This window comes from Gambusia affinis, linkage group LG16 (genome assembly GCF_019740435.1).
Source record: "Gambusia affinis linkage group LG16, SWU_Gaff_1.0, whole genome shotgun sequence".
Taxonomy (NCBI): Eukaryota; Metazoa; Chordata; class Actinopteri; order Cyprinodontiformes; family Poeciliidae; genus Gambusia; species Gambusia affinis.
The window spans coordinates 23443536-23466412 of record NC_057883.1 but is presented as its reverse complement, the minus strand read 5'-3'; the positions used below and the strand labels follow the sequence as shown (position 1 = coordinate 23466412).

General features: G+C 40.7%; 1 protein-coding gene across 6 annotated transcripts; it reads left to right on the top strand.

Annotated features, from left to right (window-relative positions):
- Window positions 1-58: 58 nt before the first annotated feature.
- LOC122846442 (semaphorin-4D-like) lies at window positions 59-11599 on the top strand. 6 transcript variants are annotated; one of them, XR_006373238.1, is made up of 16 exons: window positions 70-375; window positions 725-824; window positions 1414-1559; window positions 4427-4489; window positions 4577-4672; window positions 4792-4891; window positions 6376-6486; window positions 6578-6726; window positions 6804-6979; window positions 9652-9802; window positions 9884-10106; window positions 10538-10656; window positions 10727-10893; window positions 10968-11021; window positions 11112-11213; window positions 11508-11599. XR_006373238.1 is itself a non-coding variant. In XM_044143427.1 (15 exons), the coding sequence occupies exons 2-15, from the start codon at window positions 728-730 to the stop codon at window positions 11489-11491; spliced, it is 1986 nt and encodes a 661-aa protein (XP_043999362.1). In that variant the 5' UTR covers window positions 59-375; window positions 725-727; the 3' UTR covers window positions 11492-11593. The 6 variants fall into 6 exon arrangements, 4 of the variants coding, with proteins under 4 accessions (XP_043999362.1, XP_043999361.1, XP_043999360.1 ...); XR_006373239.1 differs by having other exon boundaries at window positions 11504-11587; XM_044143427.1 differs by having other exon boundaries at window positions 59-375; window positions 9652-9760; window positions 10968-11017; window positions 11112-11593.
- The last annotated feature ends 11278 nt before the right edge of the window (window positions 11600-22877 follow it).

Sequence of the window (22877 nt, the reverse complement as noted above, 5' to 3'; positions counted from 1 at the left end):
CAACAAATTATTATAAAACCTCCCGCTAACTTTCCACAATGAGTGGAAGTTAAACACCAATATTATTCAGTCAGGTAATGTCTAAAATGTTTGGTTTACTAAAGTATTTCATTTATTACTCTCACCGGTTCACATTTCATGGACACTACAGAGGATACCATTGGTGTAGCACTGAACCACCTGGAGCAGCCACAGAGCTATGTCCGGACGCATTTGGAAAAGTCTTTAGTCTTTGAATTCAGACAGGCCCTGTTGCCATGCTACGATGCAATCGGCCCACAGATCTGGCCTTCAAAGGATGCAGCCCCTGCTTTTAAAAATAAACATGTTTTGGCTATCAGAAGTAAGTTGCCTCTACATAATCACCCATAACAGGTAAGCCATCACAACTTATATTATTTTGCAAAATGAAATGTTCAAGAATGCCCTTCTTAGACATACATGCTTTTAAAATAATGTAATGCAGAGCTTTACTTGCGTGTGTTATTGTGAATTGTTTTACTTAACCTGTAAATAGTTTACCAATGCAAAAGATGATAATCAAAAACCTGAGGACAATAGGATAATTTAAATGAGACTCATTTCATAAAATATAAATCTGTGATGTTGAGCTGAGATCTTGTAGCTATCAGAAGCTGTGATGTCCAACTATAAAACAGGAAATAAACTGCTGTTTCCATAACATCTGTCATATAAAATGTTTTTTCTTCATTTCCTGTCTGAGGTCATGATGAAGAGTGAGGTAGCGCTCCTTTATGTCCTGATCATTATGAGCAAAGGATCAGCCCAAAGCATGAAACCCCGCCGGAGCGTTTTCTTCTCAGGTGAGTGTTGCACCTAGACTCTTTTTTTGGAGGGGGATTGTCTCAAATAACCAAAGAAACAGAGTTAAAATCAACAGTCCAATTTATTAAAGCAAAATAAGTATTGACAATGTGTAAAAACAACAGAGAAATAGTTTACCGTTTCAGTGTTAAAGCGGATGCCAAGCATCCTGAAGGCAGCAAACACAAAGTGGCCTGAACAACGGGACTAAACTCCTTTTAGGCACCTAACCAAGTCATGCCCTAAAGAGGACTTTCCCTGAGAAGTCAGCTCCAACATTATGTGTGCATGTCTATGCATAGATAAAAAACAACTTTCAGATAAAAATATTTTAACAATATATCAATAAATGTGATCTGATTAAAATAACATTTAAGAAAGTAAAACTTTAAACATGAAAACATAATCCTATAACATGAGGCAGCTCTGGGATGTCATCCAAATCCAGATGCTTGCTATTTAATAAACTGTGTCCACATGAGTGTCAATGTCAAAAAACATTAAGAATAGCATACAGTAACATCACACTGAGGTAAATAACTGATTTCAAAAGTAGCCTGAGGATGCCGGTGGGATTCTTTCCCTCAGATGTTAATCTGAAGCTGTTTAAGGAGCCTGACTTTGACAGTTTGAGCTCCGTACTGGTCAGAGAAGACATCGGTCAGCTCTTCATCGGAGCCAGAGGAAAGATCATCATACTCAGTTTGGATGACATCACTAAACAGACCCAACAGGTAAGAACTGGGCTTGAAATGTCAATGAAAATACCCAAATTGGAAAAGGAGACTATGGTGGGCCGTTTGTGGAGTTACACAGTCAATAATTAACTGTAAGAATTTGAGTTATTTAGCTTGTCATGGCAGGAAAAAATGGGCATCATCATCATGTGCCTTGATCACAAGGTGCCGATCTTTTCCTCATCTCCTCCAATCATCAACCATCGTGCCCTTGATAAGGTCCAGCATCTCGTCTTCTCCCTCTCCTCGGCCGAGCTTCGACCATTCATCGTCTGATTCCATGTCCAAATTTGATTCTGACAATTTCATCTTGGAGGTTCTTATCACAAAGCTTTTGCTTCTAAAGCCACTAAAGTTCAGTGTCAATCTGGTGTTTGCTTAGATTGGTCTGTTCTCAATACCGACAATTCTCCTCATGCTCACCCAAGCTGTCTCCTGTTCCTCCTGCGGCTCTGTCGGCCGTCAAAGTTTATTCTGTTCTCATTCCGCTGCTTCCTACTCCTCCTGTCCGACATCAACTTCCGGTCCCTTCTAACCATCAACTCATGGATTGCCGCGGAAGAAGAGTTTAGGTCTTCAATAAAACCTCCATCTATACTAACTTTAATGAAAGTTCATTTCATGTTTTTCTTCTTGTCTGGAGCCTGTTCAAGGAAGCACAACCCAAGTCAGTCTGTCCTTGCCGTCCATCCTGCAAGGGCCGTACCAGGACTTGATTTCCCGTTTTCTGACCCTATTATCATCCCGGAATTAGCTTTTCTCCTCAGGCACCATTGAGATTGTCCCGTTGTTAACTTCCTGCGTCCCTCAGTGTCTCAAGGTTTCAACACTGGTGTGTCCTCCCCACCTCTATCGCCCTAGTCTGCCCCAATCTCTAGTCTGTACACCAAAGCTGGAGGTTGTGACTGGATTACTTCAGCGGGAAGTTTCCCAGTTGTATGATTAGTTCTTTTAAGTTTTCGCCCTTTTCCCTCTTCCACGTTAGCCTGTTACACATCTCTACTCTCAAGTACTCTGGAAAGAAACGCCTCATCCTCATTCCAACCCACATCTGACCATTAACTGTCTCATTCCCAAAGCCCCCATTGTCATTGTACTATGTTTCCATCAATTATGCCATTTCCCTCATAAAAATCACGGGTTGAGGTGCTTGGCTTGCCAAGCCTGATATTACCAATGTCTTGAAGGTCATGGCTGTGCGCCCTTCTCAGTGGCACTTGCTGGGAGTCAGGCTCACCTTCGGAGTGCAGGAGTAGTCCTAGCCTCTTCAATAGCCTCTCCGAAGCCCTCTGTTGGATTCTGCTCAACATCTCTAACCTACCCTCAGTCCTGCACCTGCTCGACTTCCTCCTCAATCATCCTCCTGCTGCTTGCCCTAAACCTTTAGGTATTCTCCAATAATTTTTTCATCATGTAGGGATTCCTTTCTCCAAGGAGAAAACCACCGGGTTTTCTAGGCTTCACTCAAGACTCTGAGTTCATGGTAGCCTCACTTCCGGCCGAAAAGCTGTCCTGCATCCGTGAACTCCCAGTCTCAGATCTCTTCTTTGTCATGAACTGTGGTTTTGATGAAGAGCAACCCGAATTTAATCTAGGTCGAGGTAAAATAAGGTCCTTCTTTAATGTCAAACACTAACCAAAATTTGAAAACAAGGGTCGAGGACAGGAAACACAGAGAACACCATGTCCGTCAATCAAGGCCTTGCAGTCTCAATCTTTTACTCGTTTCACAGACTCTCGCAGTCCGTTTCTCCTCTTCCACCTAAGCACACAGTTTATACCTAATCCTTACCTCAGCAGGTATGCCCAATCTCACTCTTCTATAAACATCTGTAGTTTTATTCGGTTCTTAAAGTCAGTAAATAAAGTCTCACTGATGTTATTTACTCTTTTTTATTTATTTATCCTTAAATAAAACTATTTATCTTTAAATAAATACAGATAAATTCTCTAATCTTCATACAGAATGGGTCATTCTTATTGTCGGAGGTTTCCATTGCCACATTTTCCTCCTGCGTCTGAGTGCCAAAGACTTTCATTTGTCAAGTAAAACCTTTTGATACATATTCTTTCTGTGTGTGTTTGTGAGTCTCTCCAGGTTGAACTTATTGGGGCCTGCCATGCAAAGCAATGGCAGGAACCTATTGTTATGCACATATTACCGCTAATGCACCTCGGATCGCTGAATGGACCCCTACAAAAGTGGTATCAAAACGTGCGGCTTGATCACAGCATTGGAGCTATTACTTCTGGTGGGATTCTGAGTTAATATGGCGACAAAAGAAGCAAAAAACGCTTTTTGCCATTGTTGTGTATGGGGACAGATTGGATGAGTCATCACAGCTGCCAATTCATGACTGACAATTAAATACCATAGCAACAGAACGATCAGCACAACAGATCAGACAGTCCTCTGGTGCGTGTCTCATGATTGGTTGAGAGAGAAGGAGGAGGGAGGAAGAAGGACAGCACAAGTGGACAAGAAGTGAAGAAAGCAAATTTTAGCTCATACGCTCATTTTAACATGCAAGTCCGTGTCAGTTGACGTCGCGATTCTCCTCATGCCATCAATCGCGCTGCAGCTTTCTATGGCGTCGACGCTAACTTTCAACGTCGGAACACCGGGTCCAGACCGACGCGCGCGCTTTGGCAGACCCCCTTTAAATTTCTTCAGAAATTTTCTAGTTTTTCTTCTTACTGCAGACTAAATAACCCAAATTATTGCTGTCAAATTTTTACTGTGTATCTTTACAAAATGTGCCCCTTATGATAGATATTCCTCTTTTTATATTCATACCTCATGAAGGAATTTCACAAACATCTCCCCATAAATATGTTGACTTCCTGATTGGTCTTTTTGTCAGTTTAACTGGATTGTGACCTCTAAAGATAAAGCCCAGTGTCAGACGAAAGACAAGAGCATCGAGGTACAGTATAGCACATTGAAATAAGGAAATGTTATATGTTCTCCCTCATCTTAAAATAGTTTGGAGAAATAACTGTTCTTCTAACAGGAATGTGACAACTACATCACGTTGATGCACACTCTGAATGATGGCAGAATACTGGTTTGTGGAACCAAAGCATTCGACCCTATCTGCGCACACCTGGTACGTTCCTCCCATAAATAAGGCTTGAGTTGTTGTCCTGCATTACCGGAACCATTTACTGTGTATTTATTGTGTAGGAAGACTTAGAAGTATAATTTTTAATATAAATATTTTTTCAGATATTTGAAAAAGGAAAGGTGACCATGGAAGACAATTGGGAGAATGGCAAGGGGAAAATTCCCTTTGACCCCAACAAAAACTTTGCCTCCTTGGTGAATGGTTGGTACAATAATTTTTATCTCCACACTTAAATACAGGAGCAGAAAAGGCAAGAATCAGAGAGAAAATCTCCGCCAATATTGATACTCATCACTAGGTTGCTCAGAGAGTTTGGTTTGTTTGACAGTTTGGTGTGAAAATTAATCTCATCAGCTTATGGTCATAAAAAATGTTGCAATTTTGGTCTGCAATCCATCTGAGTTTACCAGGCTGTCAGGTGGGAAAACAGCCTTACTGTGTCCAAGTTCTCCAGTGATGGAGATTCCTTGTTTGCCAGGACAGGAATTTTTTGTAGATCCTGAGATACTTGAACTCCTCCACTTGGGGCAGGACACCCCTCCGACCCGGAGAAGGCACTCTACTCTGTTCCTGCTCAAGACCATGGCCTCACGCCCCTCCAGGCCTCACTGTCATTGCCCATGTGAGCATTGAAGTCCCCCAGCAGAACAAGGGAGTCCTCAGGAGGAGCACTCTCCAGTACCCCTTCTAGGGACTCCAAAAAGGGTGGGTACTCTGAGCTGTCTTTCTGCCCTTAAGCACAAATACCAGTCAGGACCCGTCCCCCCACCCATAGGCGGAGGGAGGGTTACCATCTCGTTCACCGGGGTAAACCCCAATTTACAGGTGCCGAGATGGGTAGCAACATGTATGCCCACTCCTGCCTGACACCTCTCACCTTGGGCAACTCCAGAATGGAAGTATGTCCAGCCCCTCACAAGGAGACTGGTTCCAGAACCAGAGCCGTGCGTCAAGGCAAGACCAACTATTTCTAGCCGGAACCTCTGGACCTCACACACTAGCTCCGGCTCCTTCCCCACCAGAGAGGTGACATTCCACGTCCCAAGAGCTTCTGCAACCGAGGATCAGACTGCCAGGGTCCCCTCCCTCGGCTGCCACACATCACACGATGCACCCAACCCCTTTGGCCCCTCTCACAGGTGGTGGCCCATGGGAGGGGGGACCCATGTTTCCTCTTCAGGCTGAGCCCGGCTGGGCTCCATGGGAAAAAGCCCAGCCACCAGGAACTCGCAGTTGTACCCCCCCCTCCAGGCCTGGCTCCAGAGTGGGGCCCTAGTAACCCGCGTCCGGGCGAGGGAACGCCAAGTCCAATGTTTTTAATCATCATTGGGGTCTTCGGGCTGCACTTTGTCTGGTCCCTCACCAAGGACCTGTCGGCCTTGTGTGACCCTACCAGGGGCATGAAGCCCCAGACAGAATAGCTCCCAGGATCATTGGGCCACTCAAACCCCTCCACCACAATAAAGTGGCAGCCCTAAAAGTTTTAGACTTTTAATCATCTGATAAACAGTCTGTTTGAGCTTAATTGCTTTTACCTCTTGCTAACATTTTGAAGCTGTACCTAAACATGGCTCATACTCTCCAGAACAAGATTCTTGATGTCAGTGGATCCCACTCATACTGAAGGAATATTTTTGTAGTGATTTGCTTCAGAAATAGTCAAACTTTTCCTATGTTCTCCACAGGAAACACTTTATATACCGCTGGTTCCATAAACTTCCTGGGATCAGTAGAAGCTTTCCAAAGACATGGAAGGAATTCCTTGATGACTGAACATATATCCTCTTGGCTCAAAGGTGAGGTGGCCGCTTGACCCAGTTAAAGGTTCTTTAACTTTGAAACCTTCTTGTCAAACCTAACAACATATTTTAAATGATTTGATATCAGGACCCAACATGATTTCCATGAAATTTGCTGAAATCAGCAAACATTCATATAACAACGAGGACGACAGCGTGTTCTTGTTCCTCACAGAGATCGGAATCGAAAATCAACGCAACGACTTGCGACTGTCAAGAGTTGCACGAGTGTGTAAAGTATGTCTCTAAATGTTAAACTTCCCTTAAAACACCACATGAATCAGTATTAAAGTCTGATATGTGTGCGGATTCAGAGCGACATGGGAGGGTTGAAAACTTTGCAGAGAAAGTGGACCTCTTTCCTGAAAGCCCATCTGGACTGCCCGTTTGGAGATGAAGGTTCAACATCTCTAGTGCAGGACGTCTTTTTTCTCCAAGATGAAAAGAATGTGTCCGACAGCATCTTTTACGCAACATTCTCCTTGAACCCGTAAGTCAAGTCAGTATGCAGAATGTAAGGTTGACTTGTGTTAGCAAAACCCAGTACTGGGGCTGTCGTCAATCTGTCAATCAATGTGTCAAAAACAGATTGACACTGTGCAGTCCACCTTTCTTAATGAAAGGTTGCTTTACATTATGGCTTTTTGTTGTGATGGTTGCTTTACTGCTACGTTTAAGGGTAGATATGTACCCTTTCGTTCGGTCATTTAAAGGTTTAGCAATAGCAGCATAGTCATTATTGAATCTACGATAATAACTAGCGAAGCCATGAAATGTTCGTAATTCTTTTAAAGTTTGAGGAACTGGCCAGGATTTTAAAGCACTGATCTTTTCCGGATCTGTTTCAACCCCATGTTCAGAAACTACATGGCCTAAATAACACACAGAAGTTTGGAAAAACTTTCATTTATGTGGGGATAATTTGAACATTTTCAAATGTATCCAATTAAAACAAATCACAATCAACATTTCTGACAACAACATTTCTATTGCTATCAGAAATATTGTCCAGTGACTCTTTACTTTTCCCTGTTGATTTTTTGCAGTCAGAAGATGACATACTTAGTTATACGATTTCATCATGTCCAATTTATTCCTGTTGCACGTGAAGTCATTCCTGTTCTCTCTAAAGCAGCAATTAGTTTATTTAGTAAGTCACAATCCAAGCTGGATGAGACAGTCTACTAACCTGTCTGCATTTCTTAAAAAATAATAATAATTCAATAAATTCCATCTACTTTAAGCCAAGGCTGAATTCTGATTGCTGCTGATCCATTATATTCATTCCCATATTGAAGTAAAATTACCAAATTAATTATAACCTCAACATAATATTTCAATTTAGATTTGAGTCATAAGTTGAATGTTTTGTAACAAATATAATGAACCTTAAATCAGTCTGATGCTGTTTTATAATTTGCTACTTAAATCATAAACCCCATCCTACATGTCTTGTAACCTTCTTTTAAACAACTTAAAATGACCAAATTCGATGGAAAAGAAATCTTGTTTTGTTGCTTCCAATTTGGCACATTTATCAGCTTCCTGCAGACATTGCTCACAAAAACAGAAGAAAACAAAAGAATGACACAGTCGTTAAAGTTAATGATGAACATATATGGGATAAAATATATTTACAGTTCTAACATGGTTTTATACAAAACATTTACTCTTCATGCATGGTTTGAAAATAAGAAACGTATCGCTACATCTATTCACTAAAGGTTAGTCAATAAAGTGACGTCAAGTTTCCATAGCTCTTCTTATAACCCCTCAAACACTCCCCACAATAAAACCAGTTGACCAAAACTGGTTGGGTTTTACTGACCAGTCAACCACCTAATAAAAGAACAAAACTTTCTTCTCAGTGTTTTAAGGTACTTTTCACATCAGTTGATCTTTAATTTTCAAATAATCCATCCAAAATACATCTTCTTAACATCACCCAAAAACATTAAATCATTTAATTATTTCACACCAGTTTAAAAGATTTGTTTAATTTTTTTTGTCACACTAATGTTGGAGATAAAGATATTTGTTAGCCGTAAATTTAGAGTTTCCACCTGCTGCATCTCACAGTTGCATCCTGTGGAGGAAAAGAAGAAAAAAATTGTAAATTTGTATTTTTTTTTTCCAACACGAAACACAAAATCCAAAGATCTTGAAAAACCGGTTTACAACAGTGGTTTTTAAAAGAACTCCTAAAGAACTCCTTCAAATGAAATGGTCACTGATTCCCCCGCTTTGCTCTCTACTCTACCCAGACCTGTGATGACATCCAGGTAATCTGCTGCTGTTATCTGAGGATGGTGGCAAACAAAAGCATTTATTAGGGGCCAAAAAGCAAAGATGCCTGCGCAGGGAAACATCTTTGATCTGTAACCTGAGACACAGTTATATGGCTCATCCAGTTCCTAGCTTATTGCCTGCTTCCAAATGGCCACCCCTGGTTCATATGCAAAGCAATCTCAAAAGCTATCAAGGGGGAAGGAAAGTCTCCTTTGCCTTGTCCTTCAGAAAGCCACGTGCTCCACAGAACAAAGGACTTCATATTTTACCTGTGTCTAACAACATAAATTCTGCAGTGTAACATCCAACAAAAACCATTTCACAATTGTTTGTAATATTATTCACCAACATAATAACCAAGACAAGACAACCATTATAATAACTTGATTTATTAATACCAAAATACAACTGGTCTATTTGTCATGCTACATTTAGGACATAACAGAATAAAATGACAACAAGCAACTGTTGGTAACTTCCTTTGCTAGCCTCTAAGCTATGCCCTCAAGAGGGCGTTCCCTACTGTGTAATTTCCTTTAACCTTAGCTTTGAGGGTGTTTCCTAACATGACATTTTCTTTGGCTTTGCAACTAGCTTAAAGTGATAGAAGGAAAACACAGAGTTATTCATTCTCAACAAAAGTCAAAGTAAAATGTTATTTTCATTTCATTAAGTTAATTTAAAATAGTTCAATGTAACTTTTAAGTTATTGAACACAAAAAGTAAGTTGTCATCACTAAACTACATGAATTAAGTGGGATTAATGTAAATAAGTTCATAAGATGAACTACAGCCAAAATCACTTTTTGGCAGAGTGCAGAGCTCCAAGTTAGCGTTTTATTGGACCTGGTAGTAACGGGACTTAATTTGCAGGAAGCCGTCCAGTACCTGCAGTCAGTCCGCTGTCTGCACCTACAAGCTGTCTGACATCCAGCAAGTTTTCAGAGGAAACTTTATGACTGAGACTGATTCTGGCCCCTGGGTGAGGTTCACAGGATCATATACTTCCCCTTATCCTCGTACAGTAAGCACCAAGACCAGAACAATATAAGATGGTAGTGAAGAAAACAATCGACCACACATGATCTCTGATCTGTATTGTCAGTGTATTAATGATGAAATGCGAGCCAAAGGTGTGAGGACTTCTCGGGACGTCCTAGACTCAGACCTGATGTTTGTGAAGAACCACCCTCTGATGGAGCAAGTTGTGACACCGATCACTGGGAAGCCCCTGCTGGTTGGGTCTGCGGCCCAGTTCTCCAGAATTGTTGTTGACAAAGTAACCTCTCTGGATGGACAGCAGCACAACGTCATGTTTATTAGCAACAGTAAGTAACTGGATCATATATAATCACTTAACGCATCTTGGCGTTGTTAGCAGGATCAGACTGGAAAATGGCTGTATTGACCAATGAACAGGAATAAACTGCATGCAGTTTCACTGTGAATGTAAGAGAGATGTGTGTGGTGCTGTTTGTATACTTACACTGTAAAAAAATTACCAAATTACTTTTCTTTTGTTAGCTTGTCATAGAGAAAAAAACAGCCATATTTTTATTAGGTTATTGATACAAAAATGTCATAGTTCCAAATTTAATATTTTAATTCACAGACTAAATATGTAACTTGCAAATCCAATCTTTAATTACATAGCTAAATATTTAGCTAACTAAACCAGAACATTGCTGCTGGTATTCTTTTTAACTTTACAAACATCACCCTGTAGAAACCAGAGTTAACCTCTGGTTCTGTCCTCTAGACTCTGGTTGGGTGCAGAAGGCGGTGTGGTCTGATGATGATGGAGGGCGAATCATTGAGGAGTTGCAGCTGTTTCAGGATCCTCAGCCCATTCGCTTTCTTCAGCTCTCCTCTAGAAGCGTATGTTACAGCTGCATGTCTGTATACTAAATGGACCTGGAGCTAACCTTTGAACTCTGATGATCTGCAGGGTCAGCTGTACAGCACAACTAGAACTGCTGTTGTTCAGCTCAGTGTGAGGGACTGCAGCCGCTACACATCCTGTATTGACTGCCTTATAGCCAGAGATCCATACTGTGGCTGGGACCGTCGCACAGGCCTGTGTGCTGCTGTTGCTGGTGCTTCAAAATTCTCCATGTATGTCACACTAACTAAGACATGTTCATTGTGTGCTACGTTTATAATCAGAGCATTTCATTCATTTGTGGCAGGATCCAAAACCTCATTGATGGTGACGTTGGAATTTGCCCAAGCTCTCATTGCAAGTATTCCCCACATAAAGCTCTTTACACACATTTACCTTAACGAGGAGAGCAGTAGGAGAATTTTTATGGCTGTTTTGGCTTTTCTCACAGTGCCAAAGCAGATTATCGACATCCACCTCACACTTGACGTCGCGCAGTTCCTCCCCTGCACCCCTGATACCAATCTCCCCATCAGCTGGAACTTCTCTGGTAGTATCCTTGAGCCCAGTCCCCGACACATTCTGTTCAGCCAGGGACTCATTTTAACACCTTCCTTCACTGATGAAGGCCTTTACACCTGTGACACAGTGGAAGTAGTTGAAGGCAGAGAGCACAGGAAGGCAGTGATCCAGTACAACGTCAAGATTTTAGAGGGTGAAATCTTGGGTCGGGTAAACTGGTTTCAGGGTGTAGTTGTCTATATTTTAGGTTCTTTTTGTTTGCTGTGTGTAATGCTCATCATCTACATGTACTGGAAGCACAAACCTTAAAACCAGTTGTTGGCAGTACCAGTGTGAGTTATGCTAGCACTGAGCAACCAGCGCAGAAGACAGTGCCCTGCAACTGCTTTAGTGATCCTGATACCAAGAGAAGGCAAAATCTACCATTTAAAACAGATTTATAGTTTGATAACAGCACAACCCACTTCTGTTACACTTTGTGCATCACTGCCATCAACTCTGTAACAATAAAAGACAAAAATGATTCAAGTGTGGTTATATATGTTTGTAGCGAGGGCTGGGAATGAGGGCTGAAACTTTGAGACTGAGCAGCACGTTAAAATTAGCCACTAAGGCTATGGAGATTAGAACAGTGGTGATATGATAGAATTAAAATATAGCATAATGGTGCAGAGTAGCCTTTAACAGTCAGACTGTTTGTAGTAAATGTTCTAGTTTATCTTATGAAACTGTGAATCACGTTGCAGCTGCATATGTTTTTGTTTCCTTCCTTTTTACCCTTTAGAGCTGAATGTAATAGGGACGTCTTCTTCATTAAAAAGAGAGTTGCGGCGGAATGTGTTTTCAGAACGATATGAGATTTGTAACTGGAAACACATCTCTGTCCATTTCTCCTCACAAGTTAAAAGAAACTAACCCTCCCCTGTCTTCCCTTGTGTCTGTATGGTCAGGGGTGGGCAACTCCAGGCCCCGAGGTCCAGTCTCCTGCAACTTTTAGATGCTTCTCTACTTCAACACACCTGAGTCAAATAATGAGGTCATTAGCAGGACTCTGGAGAACCTGACTGCACTGAGGAGGAGATTCAGGTGTGTTGGACCAGGGAGACATCCAAGAGTTGCAGGACACCGAACCCTCCAAGACCAGGACTGCCTACCCCTGGTCAAGGTGCATAAACCTGACACAATATTTAAGAATAAACTCACTTAAGAACACAAAGCAAACAGTTTGTTTGGCAAAGAATGAATAAAGATTAATAAAGGTCTTTCAATTAGCATCTGGAAGTGATTTACAGCTCAACTTAAAACACTTTACCATAAAACATGCATGTCATGGTTTACATATTTTATACCACAAGGGGGCGCCAAGACACCAAAACCATCTCTGCAGGAAATTGAAATGTGGGAAACTAATACATAATTCACAAAAAGTTTCTCATGTTTGAACATTTTTAAAACATTTTTATTTAGACTTAAGCTGCTAATGTTTACAGATAAAACAACTACATGATTTAAACAGCACAAATATGTTTAAGAAGCGTATTATCAAACATAGTTAATTAAGACATTTAACCTTCTACAATAAAACAAGATGTGATTGTTTACCTGTTTTTGGTTGTTTTTTAGAAGCAATTTATTTCCGATGTTGATGAGAAACCAAAATATGTTTATTTTTAAAAACATTATGATTCTTAAAGGTGAATAACTCTTTTTTTAAAGTAATTACAGTTTCATCATGTTCGATCAGCTCAAAGATCTAGAACATCATGAAAACCTCAATATTTCTGTCACTTATTCAAAAAGGTGAAACAGATTTATTACAGGAAAATATTTCAAGCCATTGATCCTCAGAAATGTTTTTATGTTATGGAAAAGTTCTAACACATTCATAGAAAGTTGAGTGGAAGAAAAAAGTGTGAAGGAAAATTAACACAATAACTGTGATAACTGCAGGACCAGCAGGCTTTTCAAGCAGAATCCTTTCAAAAGCCAAAGGGAGTGTATGTGGACTGAGGCCCGAGTTAACAATAAACATTACATGATAATAACAGTTTTGTTTTATTTTCAAACAAAACTGTTTTTTGTTTCAGTAATTTTAATTAAAAATGACTGGTTCAGCAGCTCTGCTGCCTGTTGTTGAGTCTTTGGAGGTACAGATATGATCAGTGGTGGTTTCTGACATGGGCGACGTGGGCAACTGCCCAGGGTAGCATCTTGTAGGGGTGCACTCCCCTATTTTCACCCCACCACACACGACCTGCTGATATAATAGGAGGACCTGAATGCCAACTGGACATCTGTGCTGCTGGGTTCGATTCGACATCGAATCGTGCCTCGTGGCAGGTAGAGACCTGCTTATATGCGGCAGCCAATATTGGCCTTAAAGTGGCAGGGTACCATTTATGCTGCTTCATGTATAAGCAGGTGAGTTTGACATTGTCGGAAAGTGGAAATTCAGAATGAATTAGACGGATCTTACTTGAGATGAAGATAGACTTTTGCTAGATTTTTTTACTGATTTTTTTTCTCAGCATTTCTGTTTCAGTTTCACTGATGGATTTGGGATAAATTTTCTGTTGATCCATGCTTCATATTTTGAACATATTGACTTCATAATACTTTGTTATATAGTGGATCCCCAATTTGGTAATGTGTTATGCAACATTGCACTTCTGTATTTCAGCTTCCCAAACTGCATTTTCTTTTCTTTACCGTAAAGTTTAACAGGAGGGCATGTTGCAAGGCATAGTAGTTAGACTGGGTACCCCATATACAGAGGCTTTATACAGAGGTCAGACATTCATATGGCTGACCTGAGTTCAATTCTCATCCTCGGGTCCTTTGCCACATGTCTCTCCTCCTCCCTCACTGCCCTTTTTCTGTCGGGTTACTGACAAATAAAGGCGACCAGTGCTAAATGATAATAAAAATGAATGGACCTGTAGTAGAATTTTCCAAGAACAAAATGGCATTATGTTTCAATAGAGAATCTCTGAAAACTGAACCTAAATCTATCATAATGGGTCCTACTTTCTTTACCCACGTACAGAACACCACCAGGAGAACAGATTATCAGAAAAATAAGTTTATTGCAAAGCGAGACTGTATAGTTCTTGTCGTTGGGGTTGGAAACCAGGGTTGTCTGTATTCTGAAGAGCAGAGAGACAGAGATGGTGAGTTTGAGGTTGTCGGAAAGTGGAAATTCAGAATGAATTAGACGGATCTTACTTGAGATGAAGATAGACTTCCGCTAGGTTAGTAATACCCTGGTTTCCAGGGTATGGACTCTGGGTGTTCTTGAAGTGATCCAGGTTCCAGTGTGAGATCTTGACAGAATGAGTTCCTTGCAGGTAGATGTAGAGGCTGCGGTGGAGGGCGGACAGGTCAGTTCAGGTGTGGAGGAATGAGGAGCGAACCAACTGCCAGCTGGGAATCCAGGAATGGTTTATTGAAGATGCAGAGGCAAAGAAGGGACTTGGGCAACCAGTGGGTAAGGGTCCACGGCATTACAAGGGAAGAAATCCAGAAAGCCAGGACTCGGGCTTCACAGGGGAATTTCCAAGACATCACAAGGAAACACCTGAGAGAGCGAGGCAACAAGGATTAATTACTAGAAGTAATGTCAGAGAACCAGAGAGCGAGCTTGGAAGGGCACAGAGTAACATAACTGGCAAACACTCAGGCGACGAAGTGTGGGCAGCCTTCTCCTCATTTACTCCTGGATGATTGGGTGATGAGTAACAGGTGTGCCCAACTGTGTCAGCAGGCATGCCCTTCAAGGTGTAGCAGCCTCTAACACCATCTAGTGGATGAAGAGGGGAGCAGCAAGCAACAGAAAATCCTGACAAAGAGCCAAGACCTTAGTTCCTAACAAAATCATTCACTTTCCAACACCGCATTTGACAGTTGGTTTGGGCCTTTGGTATGTTTCATTTCCAGAAGTATGATTCTGCAAACCTCTCTACTCTGGTCTCATCTGTCCACAGCACTTTGTCCTAGAAGTCTTGTCTTTCATTCACATACAACTTTACCAGTCTGGAGAGAAGAAGCTTTCTTTTTTGTCTCCATACATGTTAGGTGTTTTTTTAAGTTTAAAGTTTAAATTTTAATATTTGACTTGCTAATGGAGGTCTGACATGGTGCCCCAGCTTTACTGTGAATTGTCTGGATATTACACATTCAGACTTTTATATACTTTTTTTGGGACATCCTGAAAATTCAGCAGCCAAAAAGGAAGACTGGCTCCTGTCTCAGCCATTAAATATTTCCCACTTGGGAACAATCTTTTTTAGCTCATGCATTGCACACCTGTAAGTGAAGGGTGGAAAGGAGTAGGTTATGGGAGATCTCTAAAGAGCTCTGGCAGGAGTTCAGGGTAAGTTTCTGTATGAATTGGGTAAGCACTGACATATTTTATTCTGATGTGGTAGTCTCTCCAGTATACCAAGTTAATGTTTTATTGGACCTGGCAGTAACAGGACTTAATTTGCAGGAAGATATCCAATGCCTGCAGTCAGTCTGCTGTCTGCGCTTACAAGCTGTCTGACATCCAGCAAGTTTTCAGGGGGAGGTTTATGACCTCTACTGATTCTGGCCACTGGGTGAAGCACCCAGGAGCAATGCTTAACCCTTACCCTGGTTCGGTAAGCATAAACCCCAAACTCATATGAGATGGTGGTAAAGAAAATGACCTCACATGGTCTCTGATCTGTATTGTCAGTGTATTAATGATGAAATGCGAGCCAAAGGTGTGAGGACTTCTCGGAATGTCCCAGACTCAGTCCTGATGTTTGTGAAGACCCACACTCTGATGGAGCAAATTGTGACACCGATCACTGGGAAGCCCCTGCTGCTCCAGGCCATGGCCCAGTTCTCCAGAATTGTTCTTGACAAAGTAACCTCTCTGGATGGACAGCAGCACAACGTCATGTTTATTAGCAACAGTAAGTAACTGGATCATATATACTGACTTAACACATCTTGGCGTTGTTGGCAGGATCAGACTGGAAAATGGCTGTATTGACCAATGAACAGGAAAAAACTTCATGCAGATTCACTGTGCTGTTTGTATTTAGTTAAATACATATTTAGAATATTTAGTTGGGACTTCCGGTTTGAACGTCATCGTGATGGCCGCGCTGTGAACGGGCTCCCTAGAGAACCTAAGAAATTGAAATCCCAACCCCACTTAAACGACGAAAACATACCTATAAAGGTGAAAAAGATCTGGGGTGAGCGAAATACTTCAAAACCGATGCTTTGTAACGCTAATAAGCGGACGTTTAAAGTCGAGAAAATATTGCTAGCATTTTAGCTAATGCCAACTGCTATTCATCTCGAACCTCCGGTCTGGAAAATTACCGCTGCACTTTCTGACTTGAACTAAACAAACAACAGTGATACTATGGCTGAATGGGAGACGGTATTGCAGGAATTAAGAGGCTTCCGACAGGAAAATAATGCGCATCTGGGGGAAATAAAAGAAGAAATTCGAAAGATGAACACCAGACTAGATGAGGCTGAGGATCGGATTGAAAAAGCGGAGGAGAGGATTTTAACCACGGAGGACGCCGTCTCTGAAATAATAAAGCTACAGATAAAGCTGGAGGATAAACTAATGGACCTAGAAAGCAGACACTACGAAGAGAGAATATACGCATTTATGGGCGTACCGAGGCGGCAGAACGGGACTCGGCGTCAATGGGTGACTTTGTGGAGAAGTTGCTCCGTGAGGGCTTGGCGCTGACCCAAGACGAGCTCGACATACACATTGAACGGGCCCACCGCTCTCTAGGCCCTTCGCCTCCAAGCGACGCTCCCCCGCGATCTATTGTTGTGAAATTCCTCAGTTTTAAAACCAAAGAACTTCTCCTTCGCAAAGCATGGCAGAAAAGAGGATTTACCTGGAACGGCAAGCAAGTGAATTTGGACCATGACTATCCCCCTCTGATTTTGAAAAAACGAAGAGAATACGCAGACGCAAGATTCTGAAGGAGCAGCAAATCCCCTTTCAGACTCTCTTTCCTGCCCGGCTGAGGGTGAAATATGGAGATGAAACAAAGATCTACAATACAGTGGTGGAAGCTACTGAAGACATGTCCAGTAGAGGCTACGCTGTGCGGGTCGTTAAGTCACCAGAAACGGCCCTGGAGCATCTGAAGCAGCTGACCTGGACCAGAGTACGCGGCGGATCGGGGAGTGGGCCAGCAAACAAGAGGCGGGACCCCGCAGCCGGTTACAAAGAAAAACTCAGAGCCTTCAAGAGGTCTTCTCCCACGCATAAGGAAAATTAAGGTTTATTCACTCTGTTACTAACAATTAAGATTTGTATTTGGTTTATGAAGTACAATAAGTAAATAAGACAGGTTTCTTACGGTGCTCTCTACACCGAAGCCATAGCCACCAAGGGCCCCTTCATCAACCGATGAAGAAGCTGCCTTCGGAGGTGAAGCAGGGTTCTCATCCGAGACCCCCACCTTGGAAGTCAAGAGTTCAGTTTGAGTTCTGTTTGTTCTTAATGTTGATTTCTTTATATGTTCTATGTTCAGTGTTTTTTAGAGTGAGCGGGGAGCCCAATAATCTTTGTGATATAATTAAGAAATATAAGTTAGATGAGTAGCAGGTTGATAAAATTGGTGTCAAACAACATTAATGGCTTACATAGTCCAGTAAAAAGGCAGAAAGTCCTATCTAAACTTAAGAGAGATAAAGCCCAAATTGTTTTATTGCAGGAAACACATCTACCGGATAGCGAGCATGTTAAGTTAAACAAGATGGGTTTTAAACATGTGTTTTTTTCGTCCCACAAGTCTGGGAGGCGAAGGGGAGTGGCAATTTTGTTATCTGGAATTCTCAACTATCAACACATATCAGAGTACAAAGATAAAGAAGGTCGCTACATAATGATTACGGGCAGGATTGATGGTATCATGACCACCATCCTGAATATATACATTCCACCGGGCAGCAAATGGTCCTTGTATAGACAGATTCTCGAAATTGCAACAACGAGGAGTCAGGGAACTTTAATATGCGGTGGTGACTTCAATATTTTATTAAACACCAAATTTGATTCTTCTAGTGGGAAAGGCGATGGACGAAATATTGGCAAGAGGATGGGACACCTCATGGACGATTTAGGATTAGTGGATGTATGCAGAACATCACCCAACTAATAGAGAATATACCCACTTCTCCCATCCTCATAACTTATATTCTAGGTTAGATTACATTCTTACGTTCAAGAATGATTTGTTTAAAATTAAAACCTGCGAAATCGGTCCATGTACAATCTCTGACCATAATCCAGTTTACGCTGATATTTGTCTGAATGGGAAAAAGAGATCTACATTATGGAGGATGAATACAAATATTTTAAACTATCCAAACATTAAAGAGAAGTTAAAAAAAGAAATAGAAAATTATTTAGCTCAAAATGATAATGAGGAGGTGTCACCAGGAATATTATGGGACGCAATGAAGGCGGTGATTAGAGGGAAAATAATTAGTATATCCACCCACTTAAAAAAGGAAAACATACAAAAACGTAAATACCTGGAAGATAAATTGTTAAAACTGCAACACGAACACTCTGTGAATATGAACGACAGCATTAAATCGGATATAGCAAAATTTAAAAAAGAATTAGACGACTTAAACATGGTTGAAGTACAGAGAAAAATAATTTTTAACAAACAGCAGTACTGTGATGTAGGCGGGAAATCATTAAAACTTCTTTCATATAAACTCAGAAAGCAGCAAGCAGAGAGGACGATACACAAAATAAGAAATCCTTTAGATGGCCAATTAGAAACCGAAGAGGAGAAAATTCAACAATGTTTTCAGAACTATTACAGAAAACTTTACTCCCAAAACCATGTAGATAACAACCAAGATGTTAATATTTTTCTATCTAATTTGGAGCTACCAACAGTGACAGAGGAACAAAATAAATTGTTAGTATCCACAATAACCAGAGAAGAAATTCACTCGGCAATTAAAAGATTAAAAGGGGGTAAAATGGCAGGATCAGATGGATTTGGCCCAGAATGGTATAAAATAATGCAGGATCATTTGACTCCCATCTTGCAGAAAACATTTAATTGGGTAATGAAGGGAAAAATTGTACCCCCGTCATGGAAAGAAGCAATAATCTCTATAATTAAAAAAGAAGGAAAAGATCATCTAAATTGTAGTAACTACCGCCCAATCAGTGTATTAAATATTGATTATAAGTTGTTCACTTCCATCATCTCTAAGAGACTTGAAATTATCCTACCAGGACTAATACATAATGATCAAACAGGCTTTATTAAACATCGACAAACTCAAGATAACATTAGGAAAGTTTTACATATTATGAACCAGGTTCACAGACAAAAATAGAGACTTTAGTGTTAAGTTTAGACGCCGAAAAGGCATTCGATTCCGTGAGGTGGCCCTTTTTATACCAGGTCCTTGAGAGATTTGGATTTGATAAATCTATAATAGATACTATATCTGGGTTGTATGATAAACCAACAGCCAGAATTAAAATTAATGGAGACCTTACTGAATCATTCATACTCGAGCGAGGTACGACAGGGCTGCTGTCTGTCGCCACTCCTCTTCGCCTTGTTTATAGAACCATTGAGCCAATGGATCAGACAAAGACGGGATATAACTGGAATAAGGACCATTGGAGGAGAGCAAAAATTGGCATTGTTTGCTGATGACTTGTTGCTTGTTATATCTCATCCTACTCAGGCTCTCCCCAAGTTAATGAAAATCTTATCAGATTTCGGTCTATACTCAGGGTACAAGGTTAATGTGAACAAAACACAAGCCTTAACTGTGAATTATGACCCACCAGCTGAAATTAAAAATAGCTATAAATGGAAATGGGAGGCAGATAGTATTAGGTACCTGGGGGTGGTGATCCACCGTGACCCTAATGAAATGTTTGAAGCCAATTATGCCCCCTTGAACACAGCCATAAAGTCAGATATCCAAAGATGGAATGCCATACCTTTTTTAGACCTACACTCCAGGATTGAGTCAGTTAATTTAAACATTCTCCCCCGACTTTTGTATTTATTTCAATCCCTACCAGTTCCCGTACCGTCAAAACAATTTGTAGAATGGGATAAGATGCTGTCCAAATACATTTGGAAAGGGAAAAAAGCCAGAGTCAAATACAAAACTCTACAATTAAAAAAGGAAAAAGGGGGTTGTGGGCTTCCATGTTTACGAGAATATTTCTGTGCAGCTCAGTTGAGACCTTTGATATGTTTGTGTTGTCCGGATTACACTGCAGGATGGAAAAATGTGGAAGGGGAAACGGTCAAAACAATGCCGATTAAAGCCATAATAGCTGACACAAAATTACAGAGTAAAATTAATTTGGCAGATGAACCAATATCACAAGTAATGATATCTGCATGGAACGAAGCAATTAGAATTTGTGATTTAGAAAATGCCTCTAAACTCTTAAGATGGTGCGCTTACGATTCGGATTTCCCCCCAAATCAACAGGACGATAGATTCAAGAAGTGGATTTCAAAAGGCCTAACTAATTACTATTCCTTTCTCCATAAAGGGACGTTCCAATGCTTTGAGACCCTGAAAAGAAAACATGATTTATGTGCAGATGACTTTTTTAGATTTTTACAGGTCAGAAATTATTTTAATAAAGAGCTAAAAGTACATTTACATAATTTGAGATTTGTGGAAACGTTTATATTACTAACTAAATCAAAACCAGGTAAAACAATTTCCAGGTTATATGACGCCATCCTGCGGTGTAAGAAGGACAGCACTGTTTACATTAAAATGAAGTGGGAAAAAGAAGCCAGCCTGACAATTTCAGAAGAAGATTGGGGCCACATCTGTAAGATTCCATGGACAACAACAAGATCGAAGGTTTGGCGTGAATTCTGCTGGAAAAATATTATAAGATTTTTTATAACCCCAAAGCAGAAACGATACCAGGGAAGGGGTTCTACCTGCTGGAGATGTGGAAGGGATGACGCCAATCATTTCCATATTTTCTGGGATTGCCAAACCATTCAGCAATATTGGTCTCAAATCCATAATCATTTACAGAACATCTTCACGGCTAATTTTCCTTTAACTTTTGAATGCATATTTTTATGTAACATACCGGTTGACAAACTGAACTACAACGATCAAAAACTTCTGTTCATTTTACTGGCCGGGAGCAAAAAGGCCCTCACAAGAAAATGGCTTAAACGGGAACCTCCAACAACTGAAGACTGGATAAATGTAGTGAAAGAGATCTATATACTGGAGAGACTATCTTTTTCCATTAATGTGCAGAGAGATGCTTTCTACAAGATATGGTCAAAGTGGACAGAATATGTTAAACCTGTTGTGTCTGATTTTTCGTAAACCTTGCTGTCATTCAGATTTATGCTCTAACTTGATATGTCCATTATTGGTCGGTACTCGGGTTGCCCCGCCGCTCCCATTTAAGTTTGTTTTGTTTTTGTTTTTTTGTTTTTTTTTTGTTTTTTTCTTCTTCCTTTTTGTTTTCTTTCTTTCTCTCTTGTCTAAACTTAGAAAATAGAGGAAGCATGTAACAATGTGAATGTATTCGGCGCAATTATATAATTGTATTGTAATGTGCCTTCTCAATAAAAATTGTTAATAATAAAAAAAAAAAGAATATTTAGTTAAAACCTAAAAAATTATATTTGAAATGTAATGTTTGTTAAGCAAGCTAAATATTTGGCTTGCTAGCTATTTAGGAGGCTAACTGAATACTTACTTAGACCGCTTAATATTTAGTTAACAAGCAAAATATGTATGCCCAAACTAAATATTTAGTTTGGAAAGTAACTATTTAATATGTCACTTAATAATTAGTTTTAAATGTGACATTTATAAATGAATGAATCAGATGGTAAAAATGATTTAAAAAATGAACCCCTATTTTCTTTCTCTGACTGGCTAATAAACCAGAACATTGCTGCTAGTATTCTTTTTAACTTTACAAACATCACCCTGTAGAAATCAGAGTTAACCTCTGGTTCTGTCCTCTAGACTCTGGTTGGCTGCAGAAGGCGGTGTGGTCTGATGATGATGGAGGGCGAATCATTGAGGAGTTGCAGCTGTCTCAGGATCCTCAGCCCATTCGCTTCCTTCAGCTCTCCTCTAGAAGCGTAGGTTACAGCTACATGTCTGTAGACTAAATGGACCTGGAGCTAACCTTTGAACTCTGATGATCTGCAGGGTCAGCTGTACAGCACAACTAGAACTGCTGTTGTTCAGCTCAGTGTGAGGGACTGCAGCCGCTACACATCCTGTGCTGACTGCCTTATAGCCAGAGATCCATACTGTGGCTGGGACCGTCGCACAGGCCTGTGTGCTGCTGCTGCTGGTGCTTCAAACCTCTCCATGTATGTCACACTAACTAAGACATGTTCATTGTGTGCTACGTTTATAATCAGAGGATTTAATTCATTTGTGGCAGGATCCAGAACCTCATTGATGGTGACGTTGGAATTTGCCCAAGCTCTCATTGCAAGTATTCCCCACATAAAGCTCTTTACACACATTTACCTTAACGAGGAGAGCAGTAGGAGAATTTTTATGGCTGTTTTGGCTTTTCCCACAGTGTCAAAGCAGATTATCGACATCCACCTCACACTTGACGTTGCGCAGTTCCTCCCCTGCTCCCCTGATACCAATCTCCCCA

Coding starts and splice junctions, on each gene's coding strand:
- LOC122846442 (XM_044143425.1), top strand. CDS start 728: ATGATGAAGAGTGAGGTAGCGCTCCTTTATGTCCTGATCATTATGAGC. Junction 6,727..6,803: donor GAGTTGCACGAGTGTGTAAA/GTATGTCTCTAA, acceptor GTGCGGATTCAG/AGCGACATGGGAGGGTTGAA. Junction 11,018..11,111: donor AATTTGCCCAAGCTCTCATT/GCAAGTATTCCC, acceptor CTTTTCTCACAG/TGCCAAAGCAGATTATCGAC.